General features: G+C 47.2%; 1 protein-coding gene and 1 long non-coding RNA gene across 3 annotated transcripts in view; one reads left to right on the top strand and one right to left on the bottom strand.

Annotated features, from left to right (window-relative positions):
- Nucleotides 1-17,968, bottom strand: part of LOC134353980 (uncharacterized) — a 50,138-nt gene that overhangs the window by 18,722 nt on the left and 13,448 nt on the right. The window contains exon 1 of one of the 2 annotated variants that reach the window (XR_010019706.1): nt 8,113-8,236. The exons of the other annotated variant lie outside the window; for it this stretch is intronic. This is a non-coding gene — a long non-coding RNA (uncharacterized LOC134353980). Of the gene's footprint in view, nt 1-8,112; nt 8,237-17,968 lie in introns of those variants that run through there. 2 annotated transcript variants of the gene reach the window in all.
- The window catches only part of LOC134353979 (matrix metalloproteinase-17-like), a 59,530-nt gene continuing 48,851 nt past the window's right edge, over nt 7,290-17,968 (top strand). The window contains exon 1 of the mRNA XM_063062597.1: nt 7,290-7,566. Coding sequence (XP_062918667.1) covers nt 7,450-7,566 — 117 coding nt within the window. The 5' untranslated portion in view covers nt 7,290-7,449. The remainder of the gene's footprint in view (nt 7,567-17,968) is intronic.

The following is a 17,968-nucleotide window of genomic DNA, read 5'->3' as shown; positions in this document are numbered from 1 at the left end:
GGGCACTTTGATGTGGACTGTCTCTGCGGCCTGCAATCAGCGATCGAAACAGAGCTAAATTGAACTGAACTGAACTGAACATTCCCAGGCTGTTTCAAGAACTCTGCGGTTTGATGTTTCTGTGTGTTATTCTCTCTTTCTTTGCTGTTTACATGATTTGTTCTTTTTTTTTGCGCATTGGGTACTTGATGTTTTCTTTGAACGAGTCAAATGTTTCAGTACTGTGCAAAAGTCTTAGCTTCTTTTGTGTTGCGTTTGAAGCTTGATGTTTTTCTTCGAACGGGCGGGTTCCATGGATTTTCTTTCTTCATGGCTGTCTGTGGGGAAGGTGAATTTCAGGGCCGTAAACTTTGACTATAAATTTACTTCTGAATCTTTAGATATTTCTGAACGATCCTTGAAGACTTCCTCATTATTCTTTTGCAGTATTTTATTTTCTGATATTTATAGGAATGTTATACCTTTGCACTTTACTGTTGCCTCAAAAACACCCTGCCATTGAGAGTAAACCTAATTCTAATTGTGATATTATTCTGGTCAGTTTCCTTCCTATAAGCATCCAGAACTGTTGCCACATCTTTGCGCCGGTTATCTTGGTATCGTCTGCAAATTTGTCAGAAAGCCATCAATTCCGCCATCCAGATCGTTGATACATAACCAGAAAAGAAGCGGTCCCAACACGGACCCCTGTGGAACACCCCTGCATTCTACCAGAAAACACCCCCTTAATTTCAAGTCTTGCCTCCTTGCCAGTCAGACAATGTTCAATCTATGCTAGTATCTAGGTAAATCTAGAAAGTCTAAATAAACTATATCCACTGTCTCTTCTTTGTCCATCCTGCCTGTTATTTCTTCAAAGAATTCCAACAGATTTGTCAGGAAAGATTTTCCCTTCAGGAAACCATGCTGACTTCGGGCTTTTTTTTTATCACGCACCTCCAAGTATCCCGAAGCCACATTCTTAGTAATAGAAACATAGAAACATAGAAAATAGGTGCAGGAGTAGGCCATTCGGCCCTTCGAGCCTGCACCGCCATTTATTATGATCATGGCTGATCATCCAACTCAGAACCCAGCCTTCCCTCCATACCCCCTGACCCCTGTAGCCACAAGGGCCATATCTAACTTCCTTTTAAACATAGCTAATGAACTGGCCTCAACAGTTTGCTGTGGCAGAGAATTCCACAGACTCACCACTCTCTGTGTGAAGAAGTTTTTCCTAATCTCGGTCCTAAAAGGCTTCCCCTCTATCCTCAAACTGTGACCCCTCGTTCTGGACCTCCCCAACATCGGAAACAATCTTCCCGCATCTAGCCTGTCCAATCCCTTTAGGATCTTATACGTTTCAATCAGATCCCCCCTCAATCTTCTAAATTCCAACGAGTACAAGCCCAGTTCATCCAGTCTTTCTTCATATGAAAGACCTGCCATCCCAGGAATCAATCTGGTGAACCTTCTTTGTACTCCCTCTATGGCAAAGATGTCTTTCCTCAGATTAGGGGACCAAAACTGCACACAATACTCCAGGTGTGGTCTCACCAAGGCCTTGTACAACTGCAGTAGTACCTCCCTGCTCCTGTACTCGAATCCTCTCGCTATAAATGCCAGCATACCATTCGCCTTTTTCACCGCCTGCTGTACCTGCATGCCCACTTTCAATGACTGGTGTATAATGACACCCAGGTCTCGTTGCACCTCCCCTTTTCCTAATCGGCCACCATTCAGATAATAATCTGTTTTTCTATTTTTGCCACCAAAGTGGATAACTTCACATTTATCCACATTAAATTGCATCTGCCATGAGTTTGCCCACTCACCCAACCTATCCAAGTCACCCTGCATCCTCTTAGCATCCTCCTCACTGCTAACACTGCCACCCAGCTTCGTGTCATCCGCAAACTTGGAGATGCTGCATTTAATTCCCTCATCCAAGTCATTAATATATATTGTAAACAACTGGGGTCCCAGCACTGAGCCTTGCGGTACCCCACTAGTCACCGCCTGCCATTCTGAAAAGGTCCCGTTTATTCCCACTCTTTGCTTCCTGTCTGCTAACCAATTCTCCACCCACACCAATACCTTACCCCCAATACCGTGTGCTTTAAGTTTGCACACTAATCTCCTGTGTGGGACCTTGTCAAAAGCCTTTTGAAAATCCAAATATACCGCATCCACTGGTTCTCCCCTATCCACTCTACTAGTTACATCCTCAAAAAATTCTATGAGATTCGTCAGACATGATTTTCCTTTCACAAATCCATGCTGACTTTGTCCAATCATTCCACCGTTTTCCAAATATGCTGTTATCACATCCTTGATAACTGACTCCAGCAGTTTCCCCACCACCGACGTTAGGCTAACCGGCCTATAATTCCCCGGTTTCTCTCTCCCTCCTTTTTAAAAAAGTGGGGTTACATTAGCCACCCTCCAATCCTCAGGAACTAGTCCAGAATCTAACGAGTTTTGAAAAATTATCACTAATGCATCCACTATTTCTTGGGCTACTTCCTTAAGCACTCTGGGATGCAGACCATCTGGCCCTGGGGATTTATCTGCCTTCAATCCCTTCAATTTACCTAACACCACTTCCCTACTAACATGTATTTCGCTCAGTTCCTCCATCTCACTGGACCCTCTGTCCCTTACTATTTCTGGAAGATTATTTATGTCCTCCTTAGTGAAGACAGAACCAAAGTAATTATTCAATTGGTCTGCCATGTCCTTGCTCCCCATAATCAATTCACCTGTTTCTGTTTGCAGGGGACCTACATTTGTCTTTATCAGTCTTTTCCTTTTTACATATCTATAAAAGCTTTTACAGTCCGTTTTTATGTTCTCTGCCAGTTTTCTCTCATAATCTTTTTTCCCCTTCCTAATTAAGCCCTTTGTCCTCCTCTGCTGAACTCTGAATTTCTCCCAGTCCTCAGGTGAGCCACTTTCTCTGGCTAATTTGTATGCTACTTCTTTGGAATTGATACTATCCCTAATTTCTCTTGTCAGCCACGGGTGCACTACCTTCCTTGATTTATTCTTTTGCCAAACTGGGATGAACAATTGTTGTAGTTCATCCATGCAACCTTTAAATGCCTGCCATTGCATATCCACCGTCAATCCTTTAAGTGTCATTTGCCAGTCTATCTTAGCTAATTCACGACTCATACCTTCAAAGTTACCCCTCTTTAAGTTCAGAACCTTTGTTTCTGAATTAACTACGTCACTCTCCATGTTAATGAAGAATTCCACCATATTATGGTCACTCTTACCCAAGGGGCCTCTCACGACAAGATCGCTAATTAACCCTTCCTCATTGCTCAAAACCCAGTCCAGAATAGCCTGCTCTCTAGTCGGTTCCTCGACATGTTGGTTCAAAAAACCATCCCGCATACATTCCAAGAAATCCTCTTCCTCAGCACCTTTACCAATTTGGTTCACCCAGTCTACATGTAGATTGAAGTCACCCATTATAACTGCTGTTCCTTTATTGCACACATTTCTAATTTCCTGTTTAATACCATCTCCGACCTCACTACTACTGTTAGGTGGCCTGTACACAACTCCCACCAGCGTCTTCTGCCCCTTAGTGTTACGCAGCTCTACCCATATCGATTCCACATCTTCCCGGTTTATGTCCTTCCTTTCTATTGCGTTAATCTCTTTTTTAACCAGCAACGCCACCCCACCTCCCCTTCCTTCATGTCTATCCCTCCTGAATATTGAATATCCCTGAACGTTGAGCTCCCATCCCTGGTCACCCTGGAGCCATGTCTCTGTGATCCCAACTATATCATAATCATTAATAACAATCTGCACTTTCAATTCATCCACCTTATTACAAATGCTCCTTGCATTGACACATAAAGCCTTCAGGCGCTCTTTTACAACTCTCTTAGCCCTTTTTAATGCTTGCCCTGGATTTGTCGGCCTGCCACTTTTACTTTTCCCCTTTGTACTTTTTGCTTCTACGCTCACTTTACACCCCTCTGTCTCTCTGCACTGGTTCCCATCCCTCTGTTGTGAACTAACCTCCTCACACCTAGCCTCTTTAATTTGATTCCCACCCCCCAACCATTCTAGTTTAAAGTCACCTCAGTAGCCCCCGCTAATCTCCCTGCCAGGATATTGGTCCCCCTAGGATTTAAGTGTAACCCGTCCTTTTTGTACAGGTCACACCTGCGCCAAAAGAGGTCCCAATGATCCAAAAACTTGAATCCCTGCCCCCTGCTCCAATCCCTCAGCCACGCATTTATCCTCCACCTCATCGCATTCCTACTCTCACTGTCGCGTGGCACAGGCAGTAATCCCGAGATTACTACCTTTGCGGTCCTTTTTCTCAACTCCCTTCCTAGCTCCCTATATTCTTCTTTCAGGACCTCATCCCTTTTCCTACCTATGTCATTGGTACCTATATGTACCAGGACCTCTGGCTCCTCACCCTCCCACTTCAGGATATCTTGGACACGATCAGAAATATCCCGGACCCTGGCACCAGGGAGGCAAACTACCATCCGAGTCTCTGGACTGCGTCCACAGAATCGCCTATCTGACCCCCTTACTATCGAGTCCCCTATCACAACTTCCCTCCTCTTCCTTGCCCTACCCTTCTGAGCTACAGGGCCAGACTCTGTGCCGGAGGCAGGGCCACTGTCGCTTCCCCCGGGTAAGCTGTCCCCCCCAACAGTACTCAAACAGGAGTACCTGTTGTTAAGGGGCACAGCCGCCGGGGTACTCCCCATCACCTGCCTTTTCCCCTTCCCCCTCCTAACCGTGACCCACTTGTCTGCCTCCCGTGGCCCCAGCGTGACCACCTGCCTTCCACTCCTCTCTATCACCTCCTCGCTCTCCCTGACCAGACGAAGGTCATCGAGCTGCAGCTCCAGTTCCGTAACGCGGTCCCTTAGGAGCTGCATCTCGATGCACTTGGCGCAGATGTAGACGTCCGGGAGGCTTGGAGACTCCAGGGCCTCCCACATCCGACACCGAGAACAGCAAACTGCCCTCACAGTCATAATGCCCCTCTCCTCAAATAGCAACAGAAAATGAATGTCAAACCTTCCTCGCCTCGCCCGCTTCCACCTAATAAACTTCAACATCTTCCCAACCACTAAAAGTCAGGTGAACTGGCCTATAATTTCTTGTCTTTTGCCTCCCCTCCTTCTCAAAGAGTGGCGTGACATTTGCAATTTTCCAGTTCTCTGGAACCATTCCAGAACTAGTGATTCTTGGAGAAGGGAAGTGACAGGTGAGGCCAGACGAGGAGGAAAGTGGGTGGGTAGGGGAGGTGGGAGGTGATAAAGGGTTGAAGAAGAATGAATTGGATAGGAGAGGACGGTAGACCAAGGTATAAAGGGGAGGAGGTGATGGGCAAGTCATGAGGATAGTCAAGCCATCAGGTTGGAGGTCCCCCTGACAGAATATGAGGAATTGTTCCTCTAACCTGCGTTTGGCCTCATTGTGGCAGTAGAGGAGGCCGTGGGCCGATATAAGAATGAGAAGGTTAATGGGTGCCGCTGAAATATCCGTGTTGCCGCGGCGACCAGAGTGCAAAGGCTCGTCTTACGCGCCCTCCTGCAGCCACCGACCGCCCCGGACTCCCGTCTCAGACCCTGCTCCTCTCCCCTCGGTGTTGGCTGCCTCCCATCTCCACTCCAGGCCTGACGCAGGACCTTGGCCCGTATCGTTGACAGCTCCTTGCCTCCCACAGATGCCGCCCGACCCGCTGGGAGCTCCTCCCGCACACTGCAACTCAGCGACGTCCCGCTGTGTGAGCCACCCTCCGGCAGCATCGCCGCAGATGCTCACCCTCTACTCTGTGTCCTGCCTGGCTCGTGGGGGTGGGGGGTTGGGGGGCATCGTCTATCCTCCTCGGGAATATTGTCACTCGCTGCACACGTACAGGGGACGCGGGTATGCCGGCTTTCCGAGTTTACCAGCAGTCACGCTCACGGCCCCGCTTCTGAAAAATTCCTGCTTCATCTTGTACATCTGCCCTGCGACTGCCTCCGGAAGAAAGTGCCACGCCTAGCGCGAATGCCCCCAGGGTTTCTGCTCCTGACAGATGGGCTAGGGAGCATCGGCAGGACAGACCCGCCTTTGGGGCAGGCAGTACCTCAAAAGGCACTTCCTACTTTCGTATTCAGTCCCTAAAGGCGCCCCTGTTCTCAGTGCATATTGGGGAGTGTGGAATTACAAGTTGAATATTTGCCGAAGAGCAAGTCACAGATGGAAACGATTTAGATAAGAGGAACGATGAGGAGAAAGCATCCCCCCCCCACCCCCCGCAGATGTGGCCGTTCCCCCACCACCTCTGTACATCTTCCCTTTCCTGAGTCAGTGCACCGGAGCCGTGTCAACCTCTCACCTGCTCAGTTAGAGATGTGGGAGGCATTTTAGCCTCCTCCACAGGCATTACGGAGCAAATGCTGTAGTGTGTGGGTCTGACCGTCCGGAGGGACAGACAGCACTATTCGTCCCACAACACAGCACCCCACTCACTGGGGGGGGGGGTACTTTTGAGGGAATTATCCCCATATCTCCACTTTCTACCTTGACAGTATTTTTTTCATAATTGAAAAAGCGGTGTCTTCTTTATAATTTGTGGAGCGCCGTGTGTGAGAGAATTGCTGTACTGCAGAAATCTACTCGGATGGACAAGTGTGCAAATCTGACCGACAGAAGGAATAATTGACTCAGAAACGAGAGGGGATCTGCAGACGCTGGAAATCCAAAGCAATACACACACAAAATGCTGGAGGAACTCAGCGGGCCAGGCAGCATCAATGGAAAAGAGTACCGTCGACGTTTCAGGCCAAGACCCTTCAGCAGGACTAATTAACAAGTGTGTGTGTGTGTGTGTGTGTGTGTGTGTGTGTGTGTGTGTGTATGTGTGTGTCTTAATGTCTGCTGGTATAACATTTCAGTCTCCCATGGGGATATTCATTTAACACACTTGCACCGCTCTCCCAGACGTATGGATAGAGAAGAGACAAGGAGAAACTGAACTAAGTGAATTATAAATCAGAGTCTGGTGGGGGCAGGGTAAAGCAGAGGTCAACATACAAAATGCATCGAGGAATTCAAAATCTCATAGCTAAACGCTGACTGAAGGCTGAAAGACACAGGAGATGGCTAACAGCAGATACGTAAAGTTTAACAGGCGGAGAGGATTTGCCAGACAGAGCCAGAAAGAGACAGTTGGAGAGGAACCCCTTGGCAGTGGGCGGAGAGAGAAATTAAGTATAAACGAGAAGCAAAACAGGAACCGGGTAAAACAGAGGACAGAACTACGAGAGGGTGTGAGTGAGAAAGGGAGGGGGCAAAGGAGGGACAGACGGGAGGGGAGGTAATCGAGGCAGGTCCCAGGTGAAGAGGGGCACAGCAGGACACAAAGCGCAACAGGATAAAGCCCAGCAGGTCTGCTTGTGGCGCGGAAGGTTTGCGTTGCTCGGAAACATGTTGGAGAGGATAACCCCAGCACCAGCAACGATCCCGCTCATCTGGACCATCCTGACCTTTGCCGAATTAAGCAGGAGCGAGCAGCCAGCGGCCCAGGACATCAGCAAAGGAGTGGTAAGCGTTTTGGGTGCGTTCCCACGGAACCTGGAGGGGGAAGCCGCGTCGCTCTCCGCGGGGCAGAGGTTGGGAATGAGCGAGGGGCTAGTGCTTGCGGGTGGCAGGGGGTTCAACAGTCAGACGGCACAGGCTTACGATGGAAAGAGAGAGAGAAATAAAGAGTATGTGAGAAAGAGAGAGGGAGGGGAGAGGGGAGAGAGAACGAGAGGGAAAGGGGGAGAGAGAGTGAGAAATAGAGAGTGAGGAAGTGAGAGAGAGAAAGATAGTTCGATAGATAGATAGAGAACCTTGTGGATTGTGCTAATCGAAATAGGGAGCTGAGATGGCAGTAAAAACAGATTCAGTCGGAGCTTTCAAAGACGGAGAGGTGGATCATGAATGATAGATGTCGGGGATGTGATCGGATGACTTTTGCACAGTCTATAGCTACAAACTGTATTGCAAGCAATCTTTCCAGTTCTAACATCGTCCCCATCGGTGCCTTTTCTCTGGACATTTCAAATTCCCAAACGATCATCGACGAGTCGGCGGGGCAATGCTCACCTCCATCTGTGCTAGTGAAGTCGGTTAACGTGCCCAGCACAAGGGCGTTGGGTGCGGTTAGCGGCTTCTCTGCTCTCTGCTGCGGGCAATCAACTATCACAACGGCTCAAAGATTTTATCAGCTTGTTCAGTAGTGATGAGTTTCCGCCCGAAACGCCGACTGCTACTCTTTTCAGTAGATGCTGCCTGGCCTGCTGAGTTCCTCCAGCATGTTGTCTGTGTTGCTCGGATTTCCAGCGTCTGCAGATTTGCTCTTGTTTGTGATTGAAAGTGCAGAGTGTTGAGATTGAAGGTGGTAACTCCGTGTGGTAGGTCACGGTTGAATGTAGTAAGTGAGCAACAGCAGGTCGCCCTCCTATACTGTACCGCCATGCCTGTTTCCCATTCCCATGCCGTAACTCTGTTTCAGACTCCTTATTCACTGCAGTCTCAGTAAATGAGAAATCAGTGCGCGCCAGGAGCCTCATCAGGTAATGAAATGAAATGTCACGCTGCAGGATAGCATGGAGCGGCACGTAGCGCAGTGATTAGGACATCGCTTTGCAGTATCAATTCCCGCAGCGGCCTGTAAGGAGTTTGTACGTTCTCCCCAGGACCGCATGGGTTTCCTCCGGGAGCTCCGGTTTCCTCCCGCAGTCTAGAGACGTACTGGTTGTTAGCTTAATCGGTCGTTGTTAATTGCCCTGTGTTTAGGCTAGGGAATTGCTGGGCTGCCCGGAAAGATTGCCTGTAACTCAATAAATAAGTGACTAGGTCAGTCCCCAGCACCTGGAGTCTTCATTACACACGTACTCGAGTCAGCGGAAGAGGTAATTCAGGCGGGAAGCTGACAGAAGTATCTGAAAGCAGAGGATGTAGGTTATCATCTCATCTCGTGTCCTATTTCTCTGAGTTCGGCCTGAATCTGCTGAGTGAGGTTAAACACAGAGGATCACAGCCCTGTAGCTTTGTAACAGGTTACATATGCTAAATCATTAGCATCATTGTCATTGTGTGCCGTGTCGTATGGCATGGGTGATCATGGTCTTTCCATGACCGTGATTGTTCCTGGCAAATTTTTTCTACAGAAGTGCTTTGCCATTGCTTTCTTCTGGGCAGAGTCTTTCAAAGACGGACGACCCCAGCCGTTGTCAGTACTCTTCAGTGATGTCAAACAGGACTAGTGATATGCACCAGCTGCTCATACGACCATCCACCGCCTGCTCCCATGGCTTTTCGTGACCCCGAATGGGGGCTAAGCAGGTGCTACACCTTGCCCGAGGGTGACCTGCAGGCTAGCGGAGGGAAGGGGCGCCTTAATACAGACATATCTCCAACCATCCCCCCCACCCAAAAGTAAAGGTGGAAGACCTTTATTTTGTGGATGTTGATTATAAGGGTCATCCTTTGCTCGGTTTCAGAGTGTGCACTAGTGCAGGTATATTCTGCATGTAGCGGTTCAGGTGGCCTTGCTTCTGGAGTATGCTGGCCGTAGATTCTCCATCCCTCCATCCTGCCTCCCCTTATGCTAAGTCTGAGTCTGAGTGAGGCCTCCGTTGGTCAAAGTTGACCATGGATGTTGTGTCCTTGCTGTCTAGATATGCAAGCCTGGGCAGTACGATATGGAGAGCAAGCTGTTGCCAGTGTAGCAACCTCTCCCACTCTCCATGCAACTGATGAACCCAAAGGAATGGCAGAGACTGATGCAGTTTGGTATCAGCAGCGTCGCAGGAGTTGCCAGTCAGCGTTGAACTCAACGTCGGACTCCCCTAGGGACTCCAGCTCCGGATTTCTCCCCCCCCCCGCCGGGCTTTACTCCCAAAGCCTTCCCCATGAGTGGGTATAGCTGCCAGGCAGTGGGGATTTGAGATCGGAGTTTTCCTTCTCCTTGATGAGCTGCCAACCATGGCTGACGAGCCCTATCGAAGCGACTGGTTTTAAGGTGCCAGTAACCCACCTTTGCCCCTTCTCCTGTCAGTAGAAACGGTTCTGCCGGGCTTAGTGGCTAAGCCACACGTGAAGGCCAGGAGCTGGAATTGGTTGTTAGAGGCTATTTGAGGTGCACACCATTGGGAGCATTTAATTGGTAGTGGGAGCTTGTCCCCAATACCATCTCCAGCTATAACAACTTTAAGGAACTATATGCTAAGTAACCATTACTGTTATGGTGGCATAAGGACTAAAAATATTATTGATATCACAAGGTATGATTAAATATTATATAGGTAACTGCAAAATCCCATTCACTCTGATGACACTATACTCTAATAACTTTCCAACACTTTAAACTTTAACTGTGACTACTTTCACCTTACTATACATTTGCTTAACCCTGCTCCCAAATGCAAAGTATTCTGATCTTTTGAAGGAGCCACCTCTATCTATACGTGCTATTTACTATTTCATTTGATTTTCATTTTAGCTTTCAAGATGACTCACAGCTGAGGCTGCTTAACAGGTTAAGAGTTCATCGTATTACAAGAAATCAAAGATAGAGCTTGAATAGAAGATTGGCTGACTGGCGGGGGTAAAGAGTGGAAATAAAGAGGGCCTTTTCTGGTTGGCTGCCGGTGATGAATGGTGCCCTGCAGGGGTTGATGTTGGGACCATTTCTTTTCGTGTTATATGTCAATGTTTTGGATGAAGAAATTGGCGATTTTGTGGCCAGGTTTGTGAACGATATGAGGATAGGTTGAGGGCCAGGTAGTGCTGAGGAAGCAGGGTGTCTGCAGAAGGACTTAGACAGATTGGGAGAATGAGCAAAGAAGTGGCAGATGGAGGTGTATGGTCATGCACTTTGGTGGAAGGAATAAAGGCCTGGACTATTTTCTAAACTGGGAGAAAATTCAAAAATCAGAGTTGCAAAGGGACGTGCAGGATTTCCTGAAGGTTAGCTTGCAGGTTGAGTTGGTGGTAAGGAAGGCAAATGCAACGTTAGCATTCAATTTGAGGAGACCAGCATATAAAAGCAAGGATGCAATGCTGGGGCTTTATAAGGCAATGGTCAGACTGAACTTGGAGTATTGTGAACTGATCTGGGCCCCTTATCTAAGAAATGATGTACGTGTTTGCATTGGAGAGGGTCTAAAGGAAGTTCATTAGAATGATCCCAGGAATGAACTTTGACAAACTTTTGTAGATGAGTGGTGGAGAGTATATTGACTGGCTGAATTACAGCCTGGTATGGAAACACCAAAGCCTTTGAATGGAAAATAATACAAAAAAATAATGGATACAGTCCAATCCATGACGGGTAAAAGCCCTCCATCGTTGAGCACATTTGCATGAAGCGTTGTCACAGGAAACCAGCATCCATCATCAAGAACACCCACCACACACAACATGCTCTCTTCTCGCTACTGCCATCAGGAAGAAAGTACAGGAGCCTCAGGACTCACATCACCAGGAACAGTTATTACCCCTCCGCTATCAGGGTCTTGAACCACAGGGGTAACTTCACTTGCTTCATCATGAAAATGTTTCCTCAACCTATAGATGCATTTTCAAGCACTCTTCATCTCAGGTTCTTGATATTTAATGCTTATTTATTTATTATTATTATTATTATTTCTTTCTTTTTGCATTTGCAGTTTGTTGTCTTTTGTACTCCGGTTGAACACCCAAGTTGGGACAGTCTTTCATTGATTTTATTATGGTTATTATTCTATTATGGATTTATTGAGTATGCCCACAAGGAAATGAATCTCAGGGTTGTATATGGTGACATAAACTGTATGTACTTTGATAATAAATTTACTTTGAACTTTGAATGAAGGGGTTAATGTATGAGGAGCATTTGATGGCTTTGGGCTTGTATTTGCTAGAGTTTAGAAGAATGGTGGGGGGGGAAATCTCATTGAAACCTATCGAATGTTGAAAGGCCTTGATAGAGTTTCCTATAGTTGGGGAGTCTAGGACCAGAGGGCAGCACCTCAGCATAGAAGGACGTCCCTTTAGAACAGTGATGAGGAGGAATTTCATTAGCCAAAGGGTGCTGAATCTGCGGAATTCATTGCCACAGATGGATGTGGAGGACAAGGCACTGGGTATATTCAAAGAAAGGTTCTGGATTAGTCAGGGTGTCAAGGGTTACAAGAAGGCAGGAGAACAGGGTTGAGAGGGATATTGAATCATCCAGGATAGAATAGCCTCAGTCTGTTCCTATGTTTTAATAGTCTTATTGTCTTAAGTCCTGATAATTTTGAACATGTCCAACCAAACACTCAGAGGAATTTATTTCCATGTAGTGGATCAGTGCTCTTCACAGATTCCTTCCAAGCTGCTCAACCTGCCTTGATTCTGCCTTATTTTATTCTCAGAGATCAAATTTTATTGACCCAGTCCAACCCCACTTCGCTTGTGCCTTCTTGATCTTAATCGGTTCAATTTGCTGTGTCTGTGGAAAGGTTCCCTCTCTCTCCTGCCGTTGAATTAATCCACAGTCTTCCCAAGGGAAGGGCCTCCTGTTGGATGTTGTGAGCAGAATCAATGCCAAGCAGTTTTGATGGGAAGAGTTCTAGAACTACCAGCACTTTATCCAGCAGTGATTTAACATTTCCTAGGCTTTGGAGGCTGAATAGGCAACACTTGGAACTAATTTGTGCGTGTGTGAATCTTGTGGACAACGAAACCACAATCATTGAAAAGGAACCGGGGCTTCCTCACGATTGGGTTTGAATTGTGGAGTTTGAAGTACGGTCCGTTATTGCAAAATGACCCAAAATGTCACCCTACGCCCTCTGCCTCCGCTGTCTCTGCTCACCCGCTAAATTCATCCAACATTCAACAGTTCCATTTAATATCAGAGAGTGTCTACAATATACAACCTGAGATTCTTGCTCTTTGCAGACATCCACACAAAGAGTACCCCAAAGAACGAATGAATGATAGTAAAAATGCTAGAACCCCAAAGCCCCCTTCTCTCCCTTCCCACGCACAAGCATCAGCAAAGCATCAACCCTCCCCCTCCCCCTCGCCCTCGCCCACTTCAGCAAAAAAAGCATCAACACTCACCACCCGCCAAGCAAGCAACAACGAAGCCCCCAGCAGAGACCAGGATCTGCAGTACAGAAAAACTGATCATTCACCCGACAACTTGGCATGGCACGGGCTCTTTTTCTCCCTATTAAAGGGGCAGAGCGGTGTCACACAGCAAGAGGGGAGACCAACAACTTACTGATTTACAGTGTTAAAGTCTGCCAGATTTCTTTTCCTGAGTTCTCTGACTCGAGAATCGCCAGCAAACTCCTCCCCACCAATGAGAGAAAGAGAGAGAATGATTTGCTGAGTACAAAACCCTCCGACAGCGGGTCCGCTGTTCCCGATATTTCGTTTTCTCCCACAATGCACCAGAATAGGATGGGCTCATCCATGGGGCCAGGAAGCCTCAGGCCCTTGGGATATCGAGAAATGGCCGGTCGGTGAGCCCTGACAGCAGGGTCCCATCGCCGCAAGGAACCACGGTTTGAGTTCAGCTGCAGGTCAAGGGCACTGGCAGAACCCCGTCCACCTTGGAAAGGGGAAAAAAGAGACATTAAAGGTAGAAATTAATCTGTTTCTGCAGATGAGTTGAAGAAGCGGCTCTCCAGTGCCATTGCTGCTCCGCCCACGTTCCAGATCATCCTGAAGAACATAAAGACCACAAGACTGCCTTCACAGTACAACTACCGGAAACCTTCAAACTTCTTCAACTTAAATGCTGCGTGCCGGTCACCGACGCTGGGTTCTGCTGGTGGGAGTGAGCTCACACTGTGGCCTAGTTGGTCACTGTGATATACTGGTCTCAGCTCACTTTGAACTTTATTATCACCTTTGTACCTTCCTGCCATTCACGTCCAGTCTCACACTGTTACCCACACAAAATGCCGGAGAAAGTCAGCAGGTCCAGCAACACCTACGGAGGGAATAAACAGTTGATATTTCAGGCCGAGCCCTTCGCCAGAAAGGAAGGGGGGCAGAAGCAAGAATAAGATTGTTGGGGAAGGAGGAGGAGGAGTAACACTCAGAGCACGCTGGAGGAACTCAGCAGGTCGGGCAGCATCCGTGGAAACGATCAGTCAACGTTTCCACAGATGCTGCCCGACCTGCTGAGTTCCTCCAGCGTGCTGTGAGCGTTGCTCGGATTTCCAGCATCTGCAGAGTATTTTGTGCTGAGGAGGAGGAGTACGAGCTGGGGGGTGACAGGTGAAACCAGGCGAGAGGGAAGGTGGGTGGGTGGGGGTGGAGGAATGAAGTAAGACGATGGCAGCTGATAGGTGGAAGAGATAAAGGGCTGAAGAAGAGGGAATCTGATAGGAGAGGAGAGTGGACCATGGAAGGAAGGGAAGGAGGAGGGAAACCAGAGGGAGGAGATGGGCAGGCGAGGAGAAGAGAAGGTCTAAGAGGGCAATCAATGGGGAATGGAAAAAGAGAGAAGGTGGAAGTGGGGAGAAATTATCAGAACTGACATTAACTGAATTGAACTTGCCTGGAGTGTTTCGATGATTTCTGGGTTGATGCTTGTATTTTTTGTTGTTGACACTTTTTTTGCCACTATGCATGATTTTCTGCATGTTCTTTCTCTTTCCTGTTGGGGTTTTGGTGTTTTTTCTTTGAATGAGTTCCACGGTTTTCTGTCTGTTTTGTGGCTGTCTGCAGGAAGAGGAATCTCAGGGCTGTGTACTGCATACTTGCCTTGATAATAAAATGTACTTTGAATCTTTGAAGTTAGAGAAATCAACGATAATACTATCAGGTTGGAGGCTACCCAGATGGACTTGCTCCTCCAACCTGAGTGTGGCGTCATCGTGGCAGTAGTGGAGGCCAACATGTAGGAAAGATGCCACCAAATTATAGGAAAGCTGTCAGTAAAATAGAGAGAGTACAGAGAAATTTACTAAAATGTTACCTGGGTTTGATCACCTAAGTTACAGAGAAAGATTGAACAAGTTGGGTCTTTATTCTTTGGAATGTAGAAAGTTGATGGGGGGACTTGATAGAGGTATTTAAAATTATGAGGGGGATAGATAGGGTTAACGTGGATAGGCTTTTTCCATTGAGAGTGGGGGAGATTCAAACAAGAGGACATGAGTTGAGAGTTAAAGGGCAAAAGTTTAGGGGTAACATGAGGGGGAACTTCTTTACAGAGAGTGGTAGCTGTGTGGAACGAGCTTCCAGCAGAAGTGGTTGAGGCAGGTTCGATGTTGTCGTTTAAAGTTAAATTGGATCGATATATGGACAGGAAAGGAATGGAGGGTTATGGGCTGAGTGCAGGTCGGTGGGACTAGGTGAGAGTAAGAGTTCAGCACAGACTAGAAGGGCCAAGATGGCCTGTTTCTGTGCTGTAATTGTTATGTGGTTATATGTCAGAATGGGAATGGGAAGCCAAATTGAAATGGGTAACCACTGGGAGATCCTGCCTTTTGCAAGGGACAGAGAGAAGGTGCTCAGCAAAGCAGTTCCCCAATTTGTAAGCGGTCTCACACATGTAGAAGTCACAGTGGGAGTACCGGATACGATAGATAACTCGGCAGACTCGCAGGTGAAGTGTCACCACACATGGAAGAGCTGCTTGGGTCCCTGAATGGTGGCGAGGGTGAAGTTGTGGGGCAGGTGTAGCACTTGCAGGGGTAGGTGCCAGGAGGGTGATCGGTGCGGAGGGACGAGTGGCCAAGGGATACAGGCAGAGAGCAACCCTCATGGAAAGCAGAGAAGAGGTGGGGGGGTAAGATGTGCTTGGCAGTAGGATTCCATTGGAGAACTTGGAAGTCCGTCACACAGTTACCAATGTAATTTAATACTGGTAATACTTACTGACTCACACAGTCGCCAATGTAACTCAGTGTCAGTCATACTCCCACAGTTTCACGCTGTGACCGGTATAACCCGGTGTGGTCACACACTCACCTATCTCACAGTGACCAACACACTGTGCAAAAGTCTTAGGCACATGTATATAGCTAGGGTGCCTAAGACATTTGCACAGCACTGTATATGTCAATATGGAGCAAAGAGCAAGTTTGTAAATTTGACAGGAAGAAAGGATGTTGGGACTGGCGAGGGTGGAGTGCCACGGGAGGGGTATGGGACAGGTGGCAGAGAAGGAGTACCAGTGGCAGGGGTAGGGGGTGACATGGGTGCAGACACACCCAGCTCTGAAACACCAGGCAAGGTCATTTGATTACAAACAATTGGTTTATTGATCATTACAGAATGTCTCTCTGGTGCTTCCAGCTCCCTCCTCTCTCCCCTCCCATTTTCCCAACCATGATTCCCCTCTCCCTGCCCCCTTCCCACTCTCAATCCACAACAGAGACCCATATCGGAATCAGGTTTATCATCACTCACATATGTCATGAAATTTGTTTTTTTTTGCAGCAGTACAGTGCAATATATAAAATTACTACAGTACTGTGCAAGAATCTTTGGCACCATAGCTATATATAAAGTTAAAGTCTGTCCTGAGCCTTGTGGCCCATCAGACCGGTGCTTATGCCAGTTTCTGTGGCGTGAAGCGACTGGGAGCGCGAGTACAGTGCCTATAAAAGGAATTCACCCCCCTTCGAAGTCTTCATGTTTTATTGTTTTACAACATTGAATCACAGTGGATTTAATCTGGCTTTTTCTGACACTGGTCAACAGAAAAAGGCTTTTTTTGGGTTAAAGTGAAAACCAATATCTACTAAGTGATCGAAATTAATTTACAAATATAAAACACTAAATAATTTATTGCATAATTATTCACCCCCCCATTTAGTATGACATCATTGGTGCAGCTATTTGGTTTTAGAAGTCACATAATTAGTTAAATGGAGATCACCCGTGTGCAGTCAAGGTGATTCAATCGATTGTAGTAAAAATACACCTGTATCTGGAAGGTCCAACCGCTGGTGAGTCAGTATCCTGGCAACAAGTATGCCATGAAAACAAAAGAAACACTCCAAGCAACTCTGTGAAAAGGTTATTGAAAAGCATAAGTCAGAAGATGGATACAAGAAAATTTCCAAGTCACTGAATACAGTTGGGAGTACAGTTAAGTCAATCATCAAGAAATGGAAAGAATATGGCACAGCTGTAAATCTGCCTAGAGCTGGTTGTTCTCAAAAACTGAGTGACAGTTCAAGAAGGGGTCTAGTGAGAAAGGCCACCAAAAGACCTATGACAGCTCTGGAGGAGTTACAAGCTTCAGTGGCTGAGATGGGAGAGACTGTACATACAACAAAGGTTGCCCGGTTTCTTCACCAGTTGCAGCTTTTTGGGAGAGTGGCAAAGAGAAAGCCACTGTTGAAAAAACACATGAAATCTCTGCTAGAGTTTAACAGAAAGCATGTTGGAGACTCTGAAGTCAGCTGGAAGAAAGTTCTATGATCTGATGAAACCAAAATTGAGCCTTCTGGCCATCAGACTAAATGTTATGTTTGGCATAAGACAAACACTGCACATCATCAAAAACACAGCATTCCTACTGTGAAGCCTGGTGGTGGCTGCATCATGCTGTGGGGATGCTTCACTGCAGCAGGCCCTGGAAGGCTTGTGAAGGTAGAGGGTAAAATGAATGCAGCAAAATACAGGGAAATCCTGGAGGAAAACCTGATGCAGTCTGCAAGAGAACTGCGACTTGGGAGAAGATTTGTTTTCCAGCAAGTCAATCACGCCAAGCGTAAAGCCAAAGCTCCATGAGAACGGCATAAAAATAGCAAAGTTAATATCCTGGAGTGGCCAAGTCAGAGTCCAGACCCCAACCCAACTGATAATTTGTGGCTGGACTTGAAAAGGGCTGTTCGCTCATGATCCCCATGCAATCTGACAGAGCTTGAGCAGTTTCGTAAAGAAGAATGGGGAAAAATTGCAGAGTCCAGATGTGCAAAGCTGATAGAGACCTTTCCACACAGACTCAAAG

Source organism: Mobula hypostoma, chromosome 11 (assembly GCF_963921235.1).
Source record: "Mobula hypostoma chromosome 11, sMobHyp1.1, whole genome shotgun sequence".
Lineage (NCBI taxonomy): Eukaryota > Metazoa > Chordata > Chondrichthyes > Myliobatiformes > Myliobatidae > Mobula > Mobula hypostoma.
This window is presented reverse-complemented; position numbering and strand designations above follow the sequence as displayed.